This window comes from Dendroctonus ponderosae, unplaced genomic scaffold (assembly GCF_020466585.1).
Source record: "Dendroctonus ponderosae isolate FM_Combo_2020 unplaced genomic scaffold, Dpon_F_20191213v2 Dpon_F_20191213_3, whole genome shotgun sequence".
In the NCBI taxonomy this organism is placed as follows: domain Eukaryota; kingdom Metazoa; phylum Arthropoda; class Insecta; order Coleoptera; family Curculionidae; genus Dendroctonus; species Dendroctonus ponderosae.
Window position 1 is genome coordinate 13,160,774 of NW_026018508.1, and position 16,128 is coordinate 13,176,901.

General features: G+C 40.0%; 7 protein-coding genes across 14 annotated transcripts in view; 5 read left to right on the plus strand and 2 right to left on the minus strand.

Annotated features, from left to right (window-relative positions):
- The first annotated feature begins 2,038 nt into the window (after window positions 1-2,038).
- On the plus strand, window positions 2,039-4,770 carry LOC109537431 (E3 ubiquitin-protein ligase PPP1R11). The gene is made up of 3 exons (XM_019904158.2): window positions 2,039-2,358; window positions 4,157-4,271; window positions 4,332-4,770. The coding sequence occupies exons 1-3, from the start codon at window positions 2,278-2,280 to the stop codon at window positions 4,517-4,519; spliced, it is 384 nt and encodes a 127-aa protein (XP_019759717.1). The 5' UTR covers window positions 2,039-2,277; the 3' UTR covers window positions 4,520-4,770.
- LOC109537429 (succinate--hydroxymethylglutarate CoA-transferase) lies at window positions 2,358-3,817 on the plus strand. The gene is made up of 2 exons (XM_019904156.2): window positions 2,358-3,019; window positions 3,072-3,817. Exons 1-2 carry the CDS (start codon window positions 2,407-2,409, stop codon window positions 3,746-3,748), a joined length of 1,290 nt encoding a protein of 429 aa, XP_019759715.2. The 5' UTR covers window positions 2,358-2,406; the 3' UTR covers window positions 3,749-3,817.
- Window positions 4,771-4,864: 94 nt separating the features above from the next.
- LOC109537428 (F-box/WD repeat-containing protein 5) lies at window positions 4,865-8,631 on the minus strand. Of its 2 annotated transcripts, none has more exons than XM_019904155.2 (10): window positions 8,334-8,631; window positions 8,127-8,281; window positions 7,873-8,047; window positions 7,649-7,815; window positions 7,378-7,591; window positions 7,036-7,308; window positions 6,743-6,974; window positions 6,478-6,690; window positions 6,181-6,425; window positions 4,865-6,120 (listed from the first exon to the last, which is right to left on the minus strand). In XM_019904155.2, exons 1-10 carry the CDS (start codon window positions 8,533-8,535, stop codon window positions 6,068-6,070), a joined length of 1,929 nt encoding a protein of 642 aa, XP_019759714.1. In that variant the 5' UTR covers window positions 8,536-8,631; the 3' UTR covers window positions 4,865-6,067. The 2 variants fall into 2 exon arrangements, with proteins under 2 accessions (XP_019759714.1, XP_019759713.1); XM_019904154.2 differs by having other exon boundaries at window positions 7,378-7,603.
- Window positions 8,632-9,005: 374 nt separating this feature from the next.
- LOC109537430 (major facilitator superfamily domain-containing protein 1) lies at window positions 9,006-13,029 on the plus strand. 2 transcript variants are annotated; one of them, XM_048664922.1, is made up of 13 exons: window positions 9,265-9,352; window positions 9,504-9,570; window positions 9,712-9,862; window positions 9,920-10,045; window positions 10,099-10,304; window positions 10,359-10,569; window positions 10,645-10,858; window positions 10,916-11,013; window positions 11,069-11,181; window positions 11,235-11,337; window positions 11,395-11,534; window positions 11,712-12,353; window positions 12,785-13,029. In XM_048664922.1, exons 2-12 carry the CDS (start codon window positions 9,507-9,509, stop codon window positions 11,726-11,728), a joined length of 1,443 nt encoding a protein of 480 aa, XP_048520879.1. In that variant the 5' UTR covers window positions 9,265-9,352; window positions 9,504-9,506; the 3' UTR covers window positions 11,729-12,353; window positions 12,785-13,029. The 2 variants fall into 2 exon arrangements, with proteins under 2 accessions (XP_048520877.1, XP_048520879.1); XM_048664920.1 differs by lacking the exon at window positions 9,504-9,570 and having other exon boundaries at window positions 9,006-9,352.
- Window positions 12,792-13,597, plus strand: LOC109537391 (protein D2). Its single transcript, XM_019904086.2, has 3 exons — window positions 12,792-12,946; window positions 13,005-13,225; window positions 13,279-13,597. Exons 1-3 carry the CDS (start codon window positions 12,923-12,925, stop codon window positions 13,565-13,567), a joined length of 534 nt encoding a protein of 177 aa, XP_019759645.2. The 5' UTR covers window positions 12,792-12,922; the 3' UTR covers window positions 13,568-13,597.
- Window positions 13,598-13,779: 182 nt separating this feature from the next.
- The window catches only part of LOC109537388 (beta-lactamase-like protein 2 homolog), a 4,366-nt gene continuing 2,017 nt past the window's right edge, over window positions 13,780-16,128 (plus strand). Inside the window, exons 1-3 of one of the 6 annotated variants that reach the window (XM_019904079.2) lie at window positions 13,780-13,903; window positions 13,965-14,018; window positions 15,340-15,440. In XM_019904079.2, coding sequence (XP_019759638.1) covers window positions 13,973-14,018; window positions 15,340-15,440 — 147 coding nt within the window. In that variant the 5' untranslated portion in view covers window positions 13,780-13,903; window positions 13,965-13,972. Of the gene's footprint in view, window positions 14,019-15,339; window positions 15,441-16,128 lie in introns of all 6 variants that reach the window. The other 5 variants (XM_019904078.2, XM_048664923.1, XM_048664924.1 and 2 more) reach the window with 5 other exon arrangements.
- LOC109537390 (protein D3) lies at window positions 14,332-15,920 on the minus strand. Its single transcript, XM_019904084.2, has 3 exons — window positions 15,513-15,920; window positions 14,828-15,073; window positions 14,332-14,746 (listed from the first exon to the last, which is right to left on the minus strand). Exons 1-3 carry the CDS (start codon window positions 15,591-15,593, stop codon window positions 14,438-14,440), a joined length of 636 nt encoding a protein of 211 aa, XP_019759643.2. The 5' UTR covers window positions 15,594-15,920; the 3' UTR covers window positions 14,332-14,437.

Consider the following 16,128-nt stretch of genomic DNA (forward strand, 5'->3'; position numbering starts at 1 on the left):
CCTCTAGTTAGTAGGTACCTTCATATATACGAATGAGGTGGATGTTTTAACCATAAACATTGACATTTGTCAATTTCATCGAATAATAAGGCCCCTTTTACAAAACCACGAGCGTTTAAACGGTTTTCCTAACGCCTGATCCAGAATATACGTAGTTCTCTCGTCTAGTGTAATCCGGCATCACGCTAACAATATCAGATCGTATGATATCAATGCTTCCCATCGGGAAAGTTACCACAATGCCAATTGCCAAAGAGGAATGCTCCTAGAAGACCCGTAATCCTTCGATAAACCCGACAAACGATAGAGGACAACTGATATTCATCTCGTTAATACTGGTATATGGACGATGTTTTAACGCTTTTCCCTAAACGCGTGGAGTTGAGTCAGGGTCCGATAGAACTAATTAGATAAATATCGACCTGATACACTCTTAATCTATAATCGAAGCGATGGGTAAATTAAGCAGTAACAAATACATAGCGAAAGCTGCATTTTATGAACATGTTCAAATGGCTTTCCTAATGAAATTTCATGTGAATACAGAGAAACATGATCACCACACGCAAAAACATGTACAGGGTGTTTCCTCATAAGTGGACAGTCAAATTTCAAGGCTACTTTGATTTGTTCCTATTTATAATTTTTGAAACGTAATATAGGAAAAACGGCTAATACAAATATAGGCAAAATATAATAATATTTTTCAAATCAGGAAAAAAAAATCTATTGGTAGGCATGTCTAAAAATATATAGGGGGTTTCATTAAAAAAATGAATTTATGTCAAATTCTGACATTTCCGTGTTTTATATTTCTATTCCAAATTCAGATTTAAAAAATTTGAGTAAAATTAAACCGCTTTTGTGTTGGTCACTCACAATTTTTTTGAAACAAGCGATCTAGGGGGTGTCAACTTATGAGGCAACACCCTGTACATGACAAGCAAAAATAAATTCGCCAGTTCAACTACCGATGGTGGCGCTGCGGAACGTCAAATTACTCATTGTCGATTGACAGTTGAGACTTGTCAGACTTGTTTATTTATTGGAGTTGATGACATTTATAACATAAAACAATACTTACACACTTTTCGATCTGTTTCTATTGCTTTAAAAGCTTGCAAACGTTGATTTGAACAAAACAAATCACATTCAGATGTAAACATCAATGTGACACCAATGTCAATAAAACCAAGTGTCAAATTACTACTTAACTTGTAGCTATAATTTTGGCCTTTTGAACTCTCCAATAGTGGAAATTGAGGTTTTGATGGTTTGCAGATAGTGAATAGTGAACAATAATAATTAAGTGAAATTTTTGTTATAAAATTAATTTTTTCATTGAAACATTAAAACCTGGGACGCCGAACCCTCTTTCAATCAGCTTGATGATTGATGTAGCTTACAAGGTGTGGAACATAATTAAGTGCGATTAATCATTAGGATTTTCCATAAAATGGCAGTAGTTCTCATTTTGAGTACAATGTATATACTTTCCTGACTGTGTTTCAATTCCAAATCAAATTCATTCCTGGGTTTCAGTCATTTATTGTCTCTATTTATCAATCAAAATACGTTTCGGTGTATTTTGATTGATAAATAGAGACCATAAATAACTGAAAGCCAGGAATGAATTTGATTTGGATTTGAGTACAATGCCAGTCTTACAAATAATGTATATAAACCAAGCTTAAGCGTTATTATCTGAAAGCTACAAGCAGAACACGTCTTGCCCTCTGTCGCCATCTTGCTCAACTGCAATGTCAAATACAGTGATGCAGTGTGTCCAATGCACAAGAAAAAGCTGAGATTTCTCCCATTGATACTGAAAAATATTGGACTCGTCAGTAAGGCTTAGGTAGGCCCTGCCTTAGACGCCGGATACGGAACATAGGTTGGAAGTTCTATTTGAATCGAAACGCCACAGATATTATGCGATGAGATATAGCTGGCGTTTCGGTTGGGCCTGCTAGTTGAGAAGTGGCGGATAGAGTTCGCCACACTTCAAACCATCTAACCTAACTTTACGAGAACCCTAAACCTGTTGCCAATGTCATATGCACAGATTACAGACAGTTACAGAGTAACCACAGAACATACCCCCTATATAGGGGGGATATTTTGTGAGAGTAACCTCTGTGATCTGTGGCCATATGATTGTGTTTTCTATTATCTTATCTGCAGTGTTACCGGCAATGTAATTAAGCAAACCGAATAAACAATAGAAATAATCTCCCTTAGAACAGTGCTGCTACGTAGTGCATATCTTTCTAAAACATGTCTGAATCAGTGCCATCTCCACAACACCCTGAACCTTCCACATCAACGGTGACCCTGGTCGAAACCAGTGATGAACAGGTAAATAATCCTGCCTTTACATAAAGTTACAGTGTGAATCTTCTATCGATGTGGTGTCTAAAGAGTTCGATGCTCCGTTTTGCAAAGCAAATTGCACATAAAGAGGTGGCGAGATCAATAAGCAGTGCTGCTGCAGTGCAAAATGCGCCACTACATGGTATCCGAATTCTGGACCTTACCAGAATAGTGGCAGGTCCCTACTGCACCATGATTTTAGGAGATTTGGGTGCTGAAGTGCTAAAAATTGAAAAACCAGGCCGTGGAGATGAAGCTCGAATTTGGGGTCCTCCATTTGTGGGTGACACCAAAGAGTCCTGCTATTTTATTACATTTAATCGCAACAAGAAAAGCGTTTGTGTTAACATACAATCTGAAGAAGGCAGAAACATTCTGTACGAACTGGCCAAAGTGTCTGACATTCTAGTCGAAAACTACGTGCCAGGCAAATTGGATTCCTTGCAGTTGGGTTATGAGCATTTTTATGAAATAGCCCCTCACTTAATCTACTGTTCCATAACAGGCTTTGGATCTAAAGGTCCGTATAGTAAAAGACCCGGCTATGATGTGATCGCAGCTTCAATAGGCGGACTTTTACACATAACTGGCCCTGAAAACGGCGAACCTTGCAAAACTGGAGTGGCTTTAATTGATCTGTCTACAGGTAAATTGTACTCAGATAATTCATCGGCAATATTATTTACAATCGAATTTAGGTTTGTATGCCCATGGCGCAATCTTAGCAGCCTTGTTAAAGCGAGCAAAGACAGGAAAGGGGCAAAAGATTGACTGCGATCTTCTCTCGACCGAATTGTCAACATTAATCAACATCGGTTCCAACTACCTCAATGCAGGCAAAGAGGCAACACGATGGGGCACTGCCCATGAAAGCATTGTGCCTTATCAAGCCTTTCCAACGCAAGACGGTTACTACACAATTGGCACGGGCTCAGATAAACAGTTTGTTGAGTTCTGCCGGCTTATCAATCACAAGGAACTAGCAGACGATCCCAAATTCCTTACCAATGAAGTTAGAGTGAAAAACAGACTAGAACTAATTGAAATAATCGGCAGGGCTTTATCTGCAAAGACCAATAGCGAGTGGGCAGACGTTTTTGCAAGTTCGTCCTTTCCAAATGGCCCCGTGAACGACCTGAGGGCTACTTTTAACGATCCCCACGTGAAAAGCGTTGATATTGTGAAAACTCTGAACCATTCAACGGCAGGAGAAATCAGAGTTGTTGGTCCTGCTGTGACTTACAGCGAGGGAGGCAATGAAATTAGAACCCCGCCTCCAGTTTTAGGCCAACACACCGAAGAAGTGTTGTCAGGAGTATTGGGCTACGATACAAAAAAGATACGGGAATTGAGAGAAATGAAAATTATTAGTTAAGCAAAAATTGTGTAATTTTTCAATACAGCGTGTAAATTGTTGAAAATTATATTCTCAGTTGTTTTGTAATTTCGCTTTTTAATTTGTACCGTATGCCCTATACATCAAAACTTAAAATCTTTTAGACGATAACATATTTTATCAAAAGAGATAGACTTTCGAGGCCATTCCTTGAAACTAATGGGGTTTTCGGGTTTTTAGGCCCGTTCAGTTCTGCGGAAGAACTGAATGCGGGTTCTGATGAGAACAGTGTAAGCGTTCAAGCAAACCACTTCTGAAGATGCAAGCCACTCGTGCTTGCGAAACGTCAAGAAGAAATTCTACCAAACGACGGCCTAAAAACCCGAAAACSCCATTAGTTTCGATAACATATTTTGTTCYCATTGTTGTGTACACGTCTTGTTTTAGGATCATGCTGTTCCGCGAATAACCGTCAAATTGAAAAAGCCTAAAAAAGGCAGGAAAGTCCAGTGGAGCACAGAAACTGTAGATAATGAAAATTTAGGAAAGAAAAAATCAAAATGTAAGCAAGGGTTGATCGTTGAGAGTAAATGGCAAATCTATAAAACTTCATTTGGTGTAGGTTGTTGCATATACAAGAAACCCAGAGAATTCGGTGAAAGTTCTTCAGATGAATCCGATGATGAATGCGAGCATTGCCAAGGGCACGTGGAGAAGAAAAAGACGGAGGAACCAGCGGCAACTGAAACTGACACGCAAGAACGAGATGTTCCCAGTTCTGGTGAGCCAGGAGCAAACACCACAGGGTAATAAATCACACTCGTTTCAAACACGATAGTTGGCATTTTGGTTTTCAAGTATTGCGTTTGTGCATAAGTGTAATGTTTCGTCATTAAAGGCATTTAAAATTGCAAGTCAGAAATTGAAAATCTTTTAATTTTCACTGTGATAGCGTGTAAGCCATGTGATGTTACTGGGTTTCGAATTGAAGAATGAACTGTGTTACCAGTTATCATTGAAAAACGTTTGAATAAAATGTGTTGTTGATTGTGCTATCATTATTTACGTGTTTTAAATATAATTTCAAGGTAATGAATATGCGTTTAAATGCGTCTACGTTAAACCAAATGCATAAGGAAGTAGGTAATTCATCAGTAAGATCACAGTAATGTATATTTGCAAAAATCGGTACACATTTATCGAAATTTATCGGAAACCATTAGTTCAATATAAAACTGGTTTTTAGTACAGACACGTTTTAAGCCGACAGGTTAATCACAAAATCAAGCTAGGGGAAATAAAGAATTTCTTACAAAATTGTATAAGCACCAACGCGTAACAATGTAAAGAATGCCTAATTTACTATCTAACAATTACCTAGAAATACGTCGCGTTTTATTTCTAATGCAAAGAAAAATGGATCGCGGATCGTCTTACCTTCCGATTGGCCTATCTACTGTCCAATCGAACGACTCGTTATTGGCAACTTTTTGACGTGAAATGCCCAAACAAAAGGAGCTTGAAGGTAACCAGAGCAGCATTTTTCGAAAGGGTCGCCAAGCTTTAAGCTGAAATTATAGTGGCCATAACGTAAAACGTAAGGAAAAACAGCAAATTGATATGATTATTACACGATATTCTGTTATTATCTAATCATAGATAAAGACTGATCTGCAGAAATCATTGCCAGGTTTGCAATGCAACATTTGCCAGCTGGTAGCTTGAAAAGTTGCGGGATTGAAACGCTGTACGTAAGACGTAACGGAAGAAATTGAATTGAACTATTTCCGAATTTGCGGCTTACGTTTTCCGATTCGATTCTGCTACTATGAATGCATACACTGCTATTCATTGGTTTATTTTCTTCCGTCTTAGGCCTACGTTTTGCCTTACGGCGACTATAAATCTGACTTGATATTGCCAAAAGCCCGTGTCCCATGCATCCGTTTGTACGATGTTACGAAAGTATTTTAACACTTCCGTATCATCGTAGAAACGGATGCACGGAGGTCAAACGCAAATGCTGTTTAAAAAGGCGCCCCTTTCTTTTGCCGATTTTCAAAAATGTTATACATTTTCATGACTATTTAAGACTGCTAAAATCTAACGCTGCATTATAAGTATTACAGCTTGTCCAAAAATTGAGCGGCCCATAATTTACTCCTTGTTTACTCTCTCACTCTCCTAGCTTATTTCTTAGGACTTAAAACTGCAACGAGAGAAGGTCGTATGTGTGCTCCGAGCATTAGAGTACAAAAAGTGAGTATTTTGATGGTCGCGCCGAATAAATTAAAACGCTTAATTAGTGTATGGCTAAACTAATAACTATATACAACCCTGGGCATTTAAACAGTGTTATTACCTAGCCCTATGTGGTGAATAGTTTACACTTCTCCTTCTAGTGCCACCACCTAGAAAACAATAATAGTAAACGGCCGGTAAACATCGCCCTCGGATAATCAGCTGCTTACCTTGTTTCCGCGGAGTTTTCCTCAATTCAACGCCCATGGGAAAATCCCGGACATCCAGTCCCAGTTCCTTCACCTTAGACCTGGAGCGCCAAATCTTAATTTTGAAATCGTCCGAAGTGGTCACCAACATTTCCGGGTCACTCGGATTGAATGCGACCGAATTGACCACGTCCTGATGAGGATATTTAGCTATGCACACTCCGTAGTGTCGATCCCACATATATCCATGTTTGTCCTCAGCTCCGCTAAAGCAGTAGGTGCAGAACTCGCTTTATTTATCTGCCTGATCAAACTTACCTGGCCACATATTCGTTACACACGTCCAGAAATATGAAAAAGCACTCATTATTCGGCGTGTATGCTTTGTGAGCCCTCAGCATTGTTCCAACCTGTTTCAGAGTTACCAAATCTATTACGTGAATATCGATTTCCTGGGCGATTGGTGGTGGATCCAACGGGTTGTTAATGACGTAGTTTTCCGGCCAAGACCTGCTGTTCACGTAGAGATATCTGTAAAGTTTCGTTGTGAATGTGAATTCAGGGCAACGGGATCGTAACGAACCTATGGTCAGGACTGAGGCCCATGCCGACAATATGTCCGTGCAAATCGATCAAATGATCGATTTTATCGAACTTGTCTGCGACTTTATCGAAATCGAGCCAATCGGGGTCCTGCGACGGACTTGCCGATCTCAATTGTTCTTTGCGCTGCTCTTGTAAGACCAGACGTTCTTTCAATGTGGGTCCAAGGTCCATTTTTTTAGGAAACACGAACGGTTTTATTCGCTTGAATCCTGATTCAATAACAGAATTACAGTTTGTGGGATACTGTCATGCCATGAAAGACTTGCTTACCAATCTGATGTGGCGTGTATGTCTTGTTCCCTGTGGTGAATATCAAATACTTGTCGTTGAAAGCGTCAGCCTCGTCACTTGATGTGGAACGGTCGTCATCATCGAACCCTTCATCCTTATTGTTATCATCTTGATCCATTTCGTAGTCACTGTCGTCACCTGCTGCCCCGCTCTGCTCGACTTCAACCTTACGATACTCCGAATTGTACCAAATCGGGTTGGCGAAATCATCACCATTCCTCATGGGGTTTAGAATGGGTATTTCGTCAAACACTGCAACCAAATCAAACAAATGGTTGGTTGAATTGAAGCCCTGCGTTGCACGACTCTACTCGACAATACCTGATTTACTTGTACTCGGCAAGTTACCCATATCCCGGTGACTGACGGGGTTTCCATGTTCGAAAATGACTCCTTGATCCACCGGAACTCCTGCGTATTCCGTTTCTTCCGAGTTAATATTTTCGGAATTGGGCAGACAATTGGCAATCATTATAGCCCTTATCGAGCTGGCATTTCGATTGTAGAACCGGAACAAGCCGTGAGTGATAGGAACCTGGAACATGTCCTAATGAAATGCTTAAGTGCACAATAATAAACCATCGGGCAGTACCAGTTCGGAATCTGCTTCCTGGGATGCACGATTAAGCCACAAATGCGAGCTGCTCACCAGATGCGCCAACCAATGCAAGTCACCAGATAGAAGATATTGGTCGCTGTACCACGTGCCGAAAATATCGTAAGGTTTATTGACTACGCGGCACTGAAGATAAAAGCCATCTAGAAAAGAGTTTTTGACTGAAATCCGACTTTAGTGTAAAGCAGCCCAAAGTTTACCTAAATTAAAGACCGCTATCTCTCCTGAGGTACTGTGAACGGTTCCAAAGTGTACTCCTGACACCAACAACAGAGTGTCCGTCTCATTGAACTGCGAAAACTGTGTGTATTTCCATTTGTAATGTTTCATGTTTTTGTTGTACTTTATTGACGCTGGGTAGCTGGAGTTCCACACCTGCAAGTAAACAAGATTTGCTCATATCTGCCTGTTCTCATTCCGAATCCTATGGATATCGGACGTGGTCGATGCTCACCGTGACAAACCCATCTTTAGAACATGTGGAGAAATACTTTCCGTTGTGAGAAAAACTCACATGCAAAACCTGATGAGTATGTTCAGTCAATGTTTCTGTTTGTACAACAGGTATCTTATAGCAGAGCCTTTTAAACTCTTCGTACCAGGATTTGCCTAGAAAGTCACACTGCAATCATGCGAATTGCCACTTGATGTGGATACCAACCTGCCACCACGGGCACCGATCTATCCACCAAGAAATTTTGGTAAAACAAATCCCTCCAGAGCAGATCATTCCTGCTAGCTTGGTACCACAGTTTACACACGTTCCCAGTCGATATCAGCTCCTTGTAGCTTAGATGCTGGAAAATTTTGTACAGCGCTGGGTAAGGCAGGTAGCACCAAAGGCTGTCTTCAATTTCGTTCATGACTTTCCTAAGGGCTTAAAAAGAATACCTCCAGAACCTTCAACACCATTCCAGTACCCACAGAATTTTGAATGACAAAATGTCAATCGTTGCAAAGTCAAAACAGGAATCAGACGGGTTTGTGCCAACATGTTTACGAAAACAAAACACTGAAAATAAAAAGATTTTTGAGAAAATATCCCAATCAAGCAGCTGCAATAGTTCAAAATTAAAATATGCCCAGTATTCATATAAATTCAGTAACAGAGGTAAGGTCTGTTTCGTATATAAATAAAAGCAAAGGGTCTTTGGTGGAACAGTAATTTTTATTTAGATAGCATCCGCTCCAATAAGCCACCCTTTTATCGCAAAGTGACGTAGTTACTATAAACCCTCAACTCGAAATTGTGCTCCATTACCTGATCTGGTTTGGGTTCTATCCTTGTTTGTTGCATTGAAAATGAGGCGCTTACCACCAATGACATAATACAATTAGCCTTCACATTATTTGTTTTGGAAACAAAGCCACAGATAGAACAGAAACAAATTAGCAAAAATTAGTTCTCTATCAGAAGTTTATCGTGATTTGTTCAACTTCAGCTATGCAACTTAGTGAAGACTGACCCATTTGGTGTGCAACTACAAGACTATAACTATAGTTAATGTGAGAAGGTTGTGGGGTCTAGGTGGGTTAAGATCATGGAAGGGGGCCCCAATATTCAGGTTGCAGTTGAAGATGAAGAAACATGTTGCGATAGGGCTTACCATCTGTGCTGCCATCCTTCAGGCAAAGCACATCGATTTCTAGCCCTGATATTTATGTGCATTTTAGGATTTGGTAAGTTTGCATTTTATATTTCGGACTTTGCTTATGTTATTTAAAGCTCCAGTTGCTTTGTTTGCTAAACAAACTCAAAAGTTACATAAAAAGTACAGGGTACAGTTCTATTAAAACGGCATTGGTACCATTAAAACCTTCTTATTTGTAGAGTATGACGAATGGTCAGGTTTATCTTTGTTATAATGTTGCAAGCATTTATCCGATAGACGTTTCTGGTAATTAGTCATTAAATAGCCTTTAGAAATATATTTCCATATCTGGGTGTATCCTAGGCATACAAGACAATTAGGTATAGGCGAGTCATCTATACCATACTGAGTAAATATGTGTTCTAAACTAACAACGGACAATCGTAGGTTCATATTTTTGCTACGATAACCCCAGCGCACTACAGAAACAATTCAAACAAGACCTGAATTTGACTGAGACGCAATTCACCGCCCTTTACTCCGTCTACTCTTGGCCCAATGTTGTTATGTGTTTTGTTGGAGGATTTTTGATCGACCAGTAAGAAAGAATAGCTTAGCTTTAGATTCAACAGCAGTACAGACTCAACTTTTTTAGAGTATTTGGAATTCGAGCTGGAGCCAACATTTTCATGGGACTGACCCTGATAGGCCAACTGCTTTTTACTGCGGCCGTCTACGTAAACCAGTACTGGTTAATGATTTTGGGCAGATTTGTTTTTGGGTAAAGCGTTAGCTGAAATATAGTTTTAGAGTACATGCATATTGTAATTTTAGAGTGGGTTCCGAATCATTGGCGGTGGCCCAAAACAACTATGCAGTTCTGTGGTTCAAAGGCAAGGAGCTGAACATGGTGTTCGGGCTGCAGATGAGCATTGCGCGGATGGGAAGTACCGTAAATTTCTGGCTAATGGAGCCAATTTATCAGTGGGTTTCCACTTCGTCCACAGGGACAAAAATTTTGGGCTTGTCTCTGCTCATCGGTGAGTGATCGACTCTAATTGCCTTTCAGTGTTATAATTCAGCATCGGTTTTAGCCTCGGCAACTTGCCTGTTTTCCACGATCTGTTCGTTGATTTTGGGATACATGGACAAACGTGCCGAACGAATGACCAGAAGGTCGGAGGCCCGCACTACTGAGGCAGTCCGAATCACCGACGCAAAGCATTTCAAAGGCACGTTTTGGTTGGTCACTTGCATCTGCGTTACATACTACAATGCTATTTTTCCCTTCATCAGCCTAGCGCAGTAAGTATGAAGCCATACCTGGATGATGTTGGGGAAACGCTACCAGGACAAAAATTGATTGCTTCGCTTTTTTAGGCAATTTTTTATTCAGCGTTTCAGAATGAACGTAAAAGATGCCGATCACATAAGCAGTCTCATATACCTGATATCAGGCATTATATCTCCTTTCACCGGATTCCTGATCGATAAAATAGGCCTGAATATTTTGTGGATCCTGATATCCACCGTTGGCACCATTATCGCCCATTTACTTTTAGGATTCACTGCATGTGATCCCTACATTGGAGTTGTAAGTTAAAACCCCCAATTTTAGTTTGAAGACATTATTTTCTGAAATATTTAACAGATTATACTGGGAGTGGCGTATTCCGTCTTGGCCAGTGGACTGTGGCCTCTAGTGGCCGTCATCATCCCCGAATACCAGCTGGGAACTGCATACGGAGTGTGAGTTAATGCGTTTTACTATTTTCAGTTCATTAAATATTTTATGGAATTGTAGATGTCAGGCAGTGCAAAATTTAGGACTGGCCATCGTGTCCATCATCACCGGCTCGATCGTTGACAAATGGGGCTTTAGAGTGCTAAGTATGTTTTTCCTGGGCAACCTCTTCAGTAAGTCATTCGCTGATGGTACAGTTCGTCTTATTCAGCTGGGATTTTTTCAGTGGCGTTCATGTTTACATCAATTTTGCTGATAATTGACCAGCGGGAGAGAGGTGTTCTTAATCTGACTCCGGGAGGCCGAAAAAAGCACCAAGAAGTTATCTTGTAAGAAACTTCGCAATTAGTGAATTTTATGATGAAAGTTTTGTTTTCTCTTCACAGGGAAGAGATAGTACAACGGCAAAGGCTGTTATCAGCTGAACAGTTACCCGTGGACGTTGAAGCTCCTGCTCAAGAGTCTGCGGACAACAACTCAGGGTCAGACGATACTAGATTAAGAAATCGATATATATCAGCCGTTGGTGAGTTTACTGTTCATTTTGGTTGCTTTATAAAATTTTAGAATTTCTCGCATTTCCTATTATGAATTTACACCAAATTCGCTTTTTAATTCATTGTTGGTGAACCGACGCGTTCGTAAGTAAGGCACTGTTTTTCTGTAGTCTTTTACACACACTTAATTAATTTTCTATTTTTAGATCGACTTAGCTCCTGAATAGACAAGGCCTAGGAAAATTCACAAAGATGTGATATTTAACTAAAAATATATGTAATATTTATTTAAAATTGCCACATGATGCGTTAGAATATTTCAAAACTAACCACTGCCTTTAGCCTTGTGGTATGGGTTAATTGTATCTAATTAGGAGAATTGTGATACCTAATGTAATTTCTAGTTATCCGCAAGTTTTCCTCTAAATAAGCTAAAATGTCGGAAAAGTCGCTCTTTGTATAAACATATACGCGCAGTTGATACAGCGAGCTCAAAAGGGCGGACTTTTCATGTATTAAATTTATAAATATCTAGGATTTATTAACATTAATTTCGTTTTTACTGAGATTTTTATACAGAAATTTTTACCAGATTTGTTGGAAAATTATATTAAAGAAACAAAGTAAGCGTAGTGTTTCAATTTTCTCTGATATGGATGTTTGTTGCATTTAACAACCAATGAAAGTGTCCTTGCGATGGAAACCTGAGAACGCCCATATTTTTTAAATAGATAGCAAATCGTCCCACTACAATTAAAACACTAATGTTTGGGCCAATAATAACGAATAAATCGTCGACTAAAGTCGTAGCGCGGCGTGTTTTTTTAGCTCAATCGATTCCTTTCGTCGTAAGTAAGAACCATTCGAGTTAAAAAAAACAATTGAATAAATCCAGCTACCCCTATCGAAGGGTTGGATCAAGTTTACTGACCAAACTAGAAACAAAATATTTTCAACCCTTCGATAGGGGTAGCTGGATAAAACCACGAATGTAACTTCAACACAAAACGGCGAACGACTTAAAAGACCGTTTTGTCTTTAATTTACATTCGCCATTTTGTCCAGTGAATAAAAGCGCAAACTTTAATTGATACATCGGAGAGTTAAACAAGTTTTTATTCAAATTTCTTTAATTCGAAGAGTTGTATTAACCTTATTGTTGGGTTGGAGGAGTGACCCTTTGAATAAAAAAAATCCCTGCCTATGAACACATTTGAAGCAATTTTAGAACGTGGTTCATGTTTCGGTAGTACTTGAGATCTTTAATCTGTTAGAATAGGAGCGATTCCTTTGGATCAGAACGTTTGCTTGAGCACATCCTTTCACCTATCAATCAGTACCATAGATAAAGGCGAGTCAATTACTTTGTTTACTTGACTATTTCAACATTGCACAACATTTTAAAAGCAGTCGAAATATGGCGTCTTCAAATGTTGCTCAGGTAAAAAAGCTTAATGGCACTGCAGATGTTTATATTATACTTTTGGTAACTATTTCAGAACTTCACAGCTGAAAGCATCGTTCCAGAATCGCTGGATGCAGCACCTGATGATCAGGTTACGGTGGTTTATCCAGGCAATAAAACCGTTCTCTTTAATAAATTAACACCAGCTGAGGTAAGACCGCAACCTGAAGTCTCCTTTAACGCTGACCCGAGTCAATTGTACACCTTGGCGATGATTGATCCTGATGCTCCCAGTAGAGCTACCCCAACTTTCAGGTGGATATAATTGCTGTTAGCACTTTTTGAACCATACCGATGCAATTTTTTAGGGAAATTCTTCATTGGCTCGTCGTCAATGTGAAAGGGGACGATCTTTCAACCGGACAAACAATTGCCACCTATAGAGGATCCGGAGCGCCGAAAGGCACTGGATCACACAGGTATTTCTTCGTTGTTTTTCATCAACCTGGACCAATTGCTGTAGCTGGAAACGATTTGGAAGCAAATAGAAGAAACTTCTCCATTAGGCAATTCGCCCTAGAACATCAACTGGGCAACCCTATTGCTGGAAACTTTTTTCAGGCCGAATGGGACCCGTCAGTTCCTGAACGACGATGAGTAGCTTAATAAATTGCTTGGATTGATAAACGAGTTGCGTATCTCTTCCTGATAAGTGTATTATGCATGCAGTCCATCACACATTCAGTTCTGGGTCGTAAATTCGGATAAGAAACCGGTTGCGTCTGGTTGCGTGGATCTCAGACGTATTATGGAATTACATATACACTGTGGCCAATTTCCGCAGTTCGGACACGTTTAGTCAAATTGCAACCTTTTAAAACGATCTTCAAATGGTCCTCCAGTACATGATTGAATCAGCGTTCAATTGCTGGCTGAAAATCATTCACTATCCACCTCGTTCAGTTCCTGCGTAACCATTTGCAAGAATTCGCCGTAAGTTAAAGGTGGAAATGAGTTGGAATCTTTCAAATATTCCGAAAATCTGAGTTTCTAGGGTTTCCCATGTCTTTAATTATGAGAAGCTCCTGGAATAAGAGCTTGTTTTTAGGTAAGCACAATTTAATTTACTTCCATTAGCCATCTATATGGCACTCTGGGATGTTCGAACTGCAACGGTTTTTCGTGTGTTTTTATATACTTTTCATATCACTTAATATGCAACGTGTTAACTCAAAAAACTGCCACAGTGTAACCAAAAGTATCTACATAGGCATTTCGCGCTGGCATATAAAGACGGCGCACTTTCTGCAAACAAACTTGTGTGATCTTTGACTCACATGCGCTTATGCTTATCGCCAATCCAGTTCCAAGAGGTCAGCAGCCATGAGAGAAGGAAAAATCGAAATAAATAGGCCTAGAAGTGCTTTCCGGTTATTACTGGATATATTCCAATTTCAGATACCACTGCTTGTTTGTGCAAGCTGAATTGCGCATAACTTTATACTATAGGTAAATGCAGGTGCATACTTATACAGGAGCAGGTGCAATGTTGAGTCTCTTCTGCAGCTCGAGCACAGAGTCGTCATATTGAGCCTGATAAAAGTTGCCGGCTTGCAACTCCAGCTTGTACTTCTCCGCGAACTTTTGGGCCGAATGTAAAGGCCGGCCAGTGAGTTCCTTGCTGCTGATAAGCTTCTCATCAAAAGTCAACCTGCCTGGCTGTTTGTACAGCAGGAAAATGTAGCGATGCAGTCCAGAGCCCTTGGGCGGCCCTGAACCCAGATATTCTGTGAGGGTTTGACCCTTCGAGACATCGGATGCAGGAATATTCACCACCTGTAATCATCAATCGTTTTAACCACCCAGTTTCCTAGAGTCAGTTGAAAGGGGGGTTAACAACTCTCCCCAACAACTTACTAGCCAATGGTTGACTGATCGCTTGGTGGCGTTTGTTCTGCTGGGGGCATCCGGATCGACGAATTGCAGCGTATAGAAGTCTTTGGCATCGGCTTTGAACGTTACTTGCGGCGCTTCTCTTACATCCACCGGAGCAATTTCGTTCCCCAAGCTGACGACTTTTCCGCTTTTTTTGTATTCCACATCCAGAAGCGCGTCTGGAGCTTGGGGCAGGATGTCGGGAACGAGCTGGTTTTCAGTAAACGCCTGCAGAGCGACCAAACAAAATCAACAAATTAAATTTTTACGAAATGTGGTTTTCTTGCATTAAAGCTGAATTGCTTTACTGGCGCTAAACCTCGTTTCCCATATGGATGCTTAATGATTTACGCATATACATACACTTTTATTATCGAATTCTTGAGCTCAACTGACCCCTGGACATGGCTAGATTGACCTACACGCTAACTAACATACCCAATTAAAAGTATTATTTTATATGGAAGATAAGCGCAAAATAGCCGATGTTTCAGTTTCAATGCATATAAAAACTGATCAAGATGCGTGGTTTCCTGGAGTGAATTTCGACTCGTTGCTGCGGGACTTCGTCGTTCTAAGAGTTTTCTTTCGGCAAGTAAGTAAGGCATGCATGCTGGTCAAATATCGGCCTTATTCAGTTAATGACGCGGATTAAATCGTACTTTACCTTGACCACCGGGTTGCTGTTGTTTGCCGCATTTACTGCAAAAACAGCCACGGCCAGCAAGAGCAAAACAAAGGCACCCATATTAGTATGGAGACTGTTCAACACGCAGACTGCTTCAACAGTGACTTTTTAACTTGATTATTTATGTAACAAGAGCGTTTGACGACGAAAACCTGTTTTAGAACAAGAACCGGATTATATCATGAATAATGTTTTCTCGTTGTATTCAACTAACGCTTTCTACCTTGACGAACTATTGCAAACAAACAAATTGCTGCAATTGTTATGCGTAATTTAGTATACATAAAAATATATGTATTGTGGTGTTTCCAACGTTAACTTATCTATTGCATTTGCATTTTATGTATTTTATGTAGGGTGGATCCAGGGGGTCGTGACCCCCCTCCATTCAATTCTCTATCCAACGATGCCAAAACGAATTCTCTGGCTCGAATGGTTCTTGAGAAACTTCGAAAAAAGCAGCGTCATGTACAAGTGGATTTTGCAACTCAAAAAAAAATCACGCAAATCTAAAACTTCTTGAATTCAAGCCTTTTTGAGAAAACTGCCAACATTTCCCCATCCATGGTTCACTTTCTAAAAAGGCCATTTATTT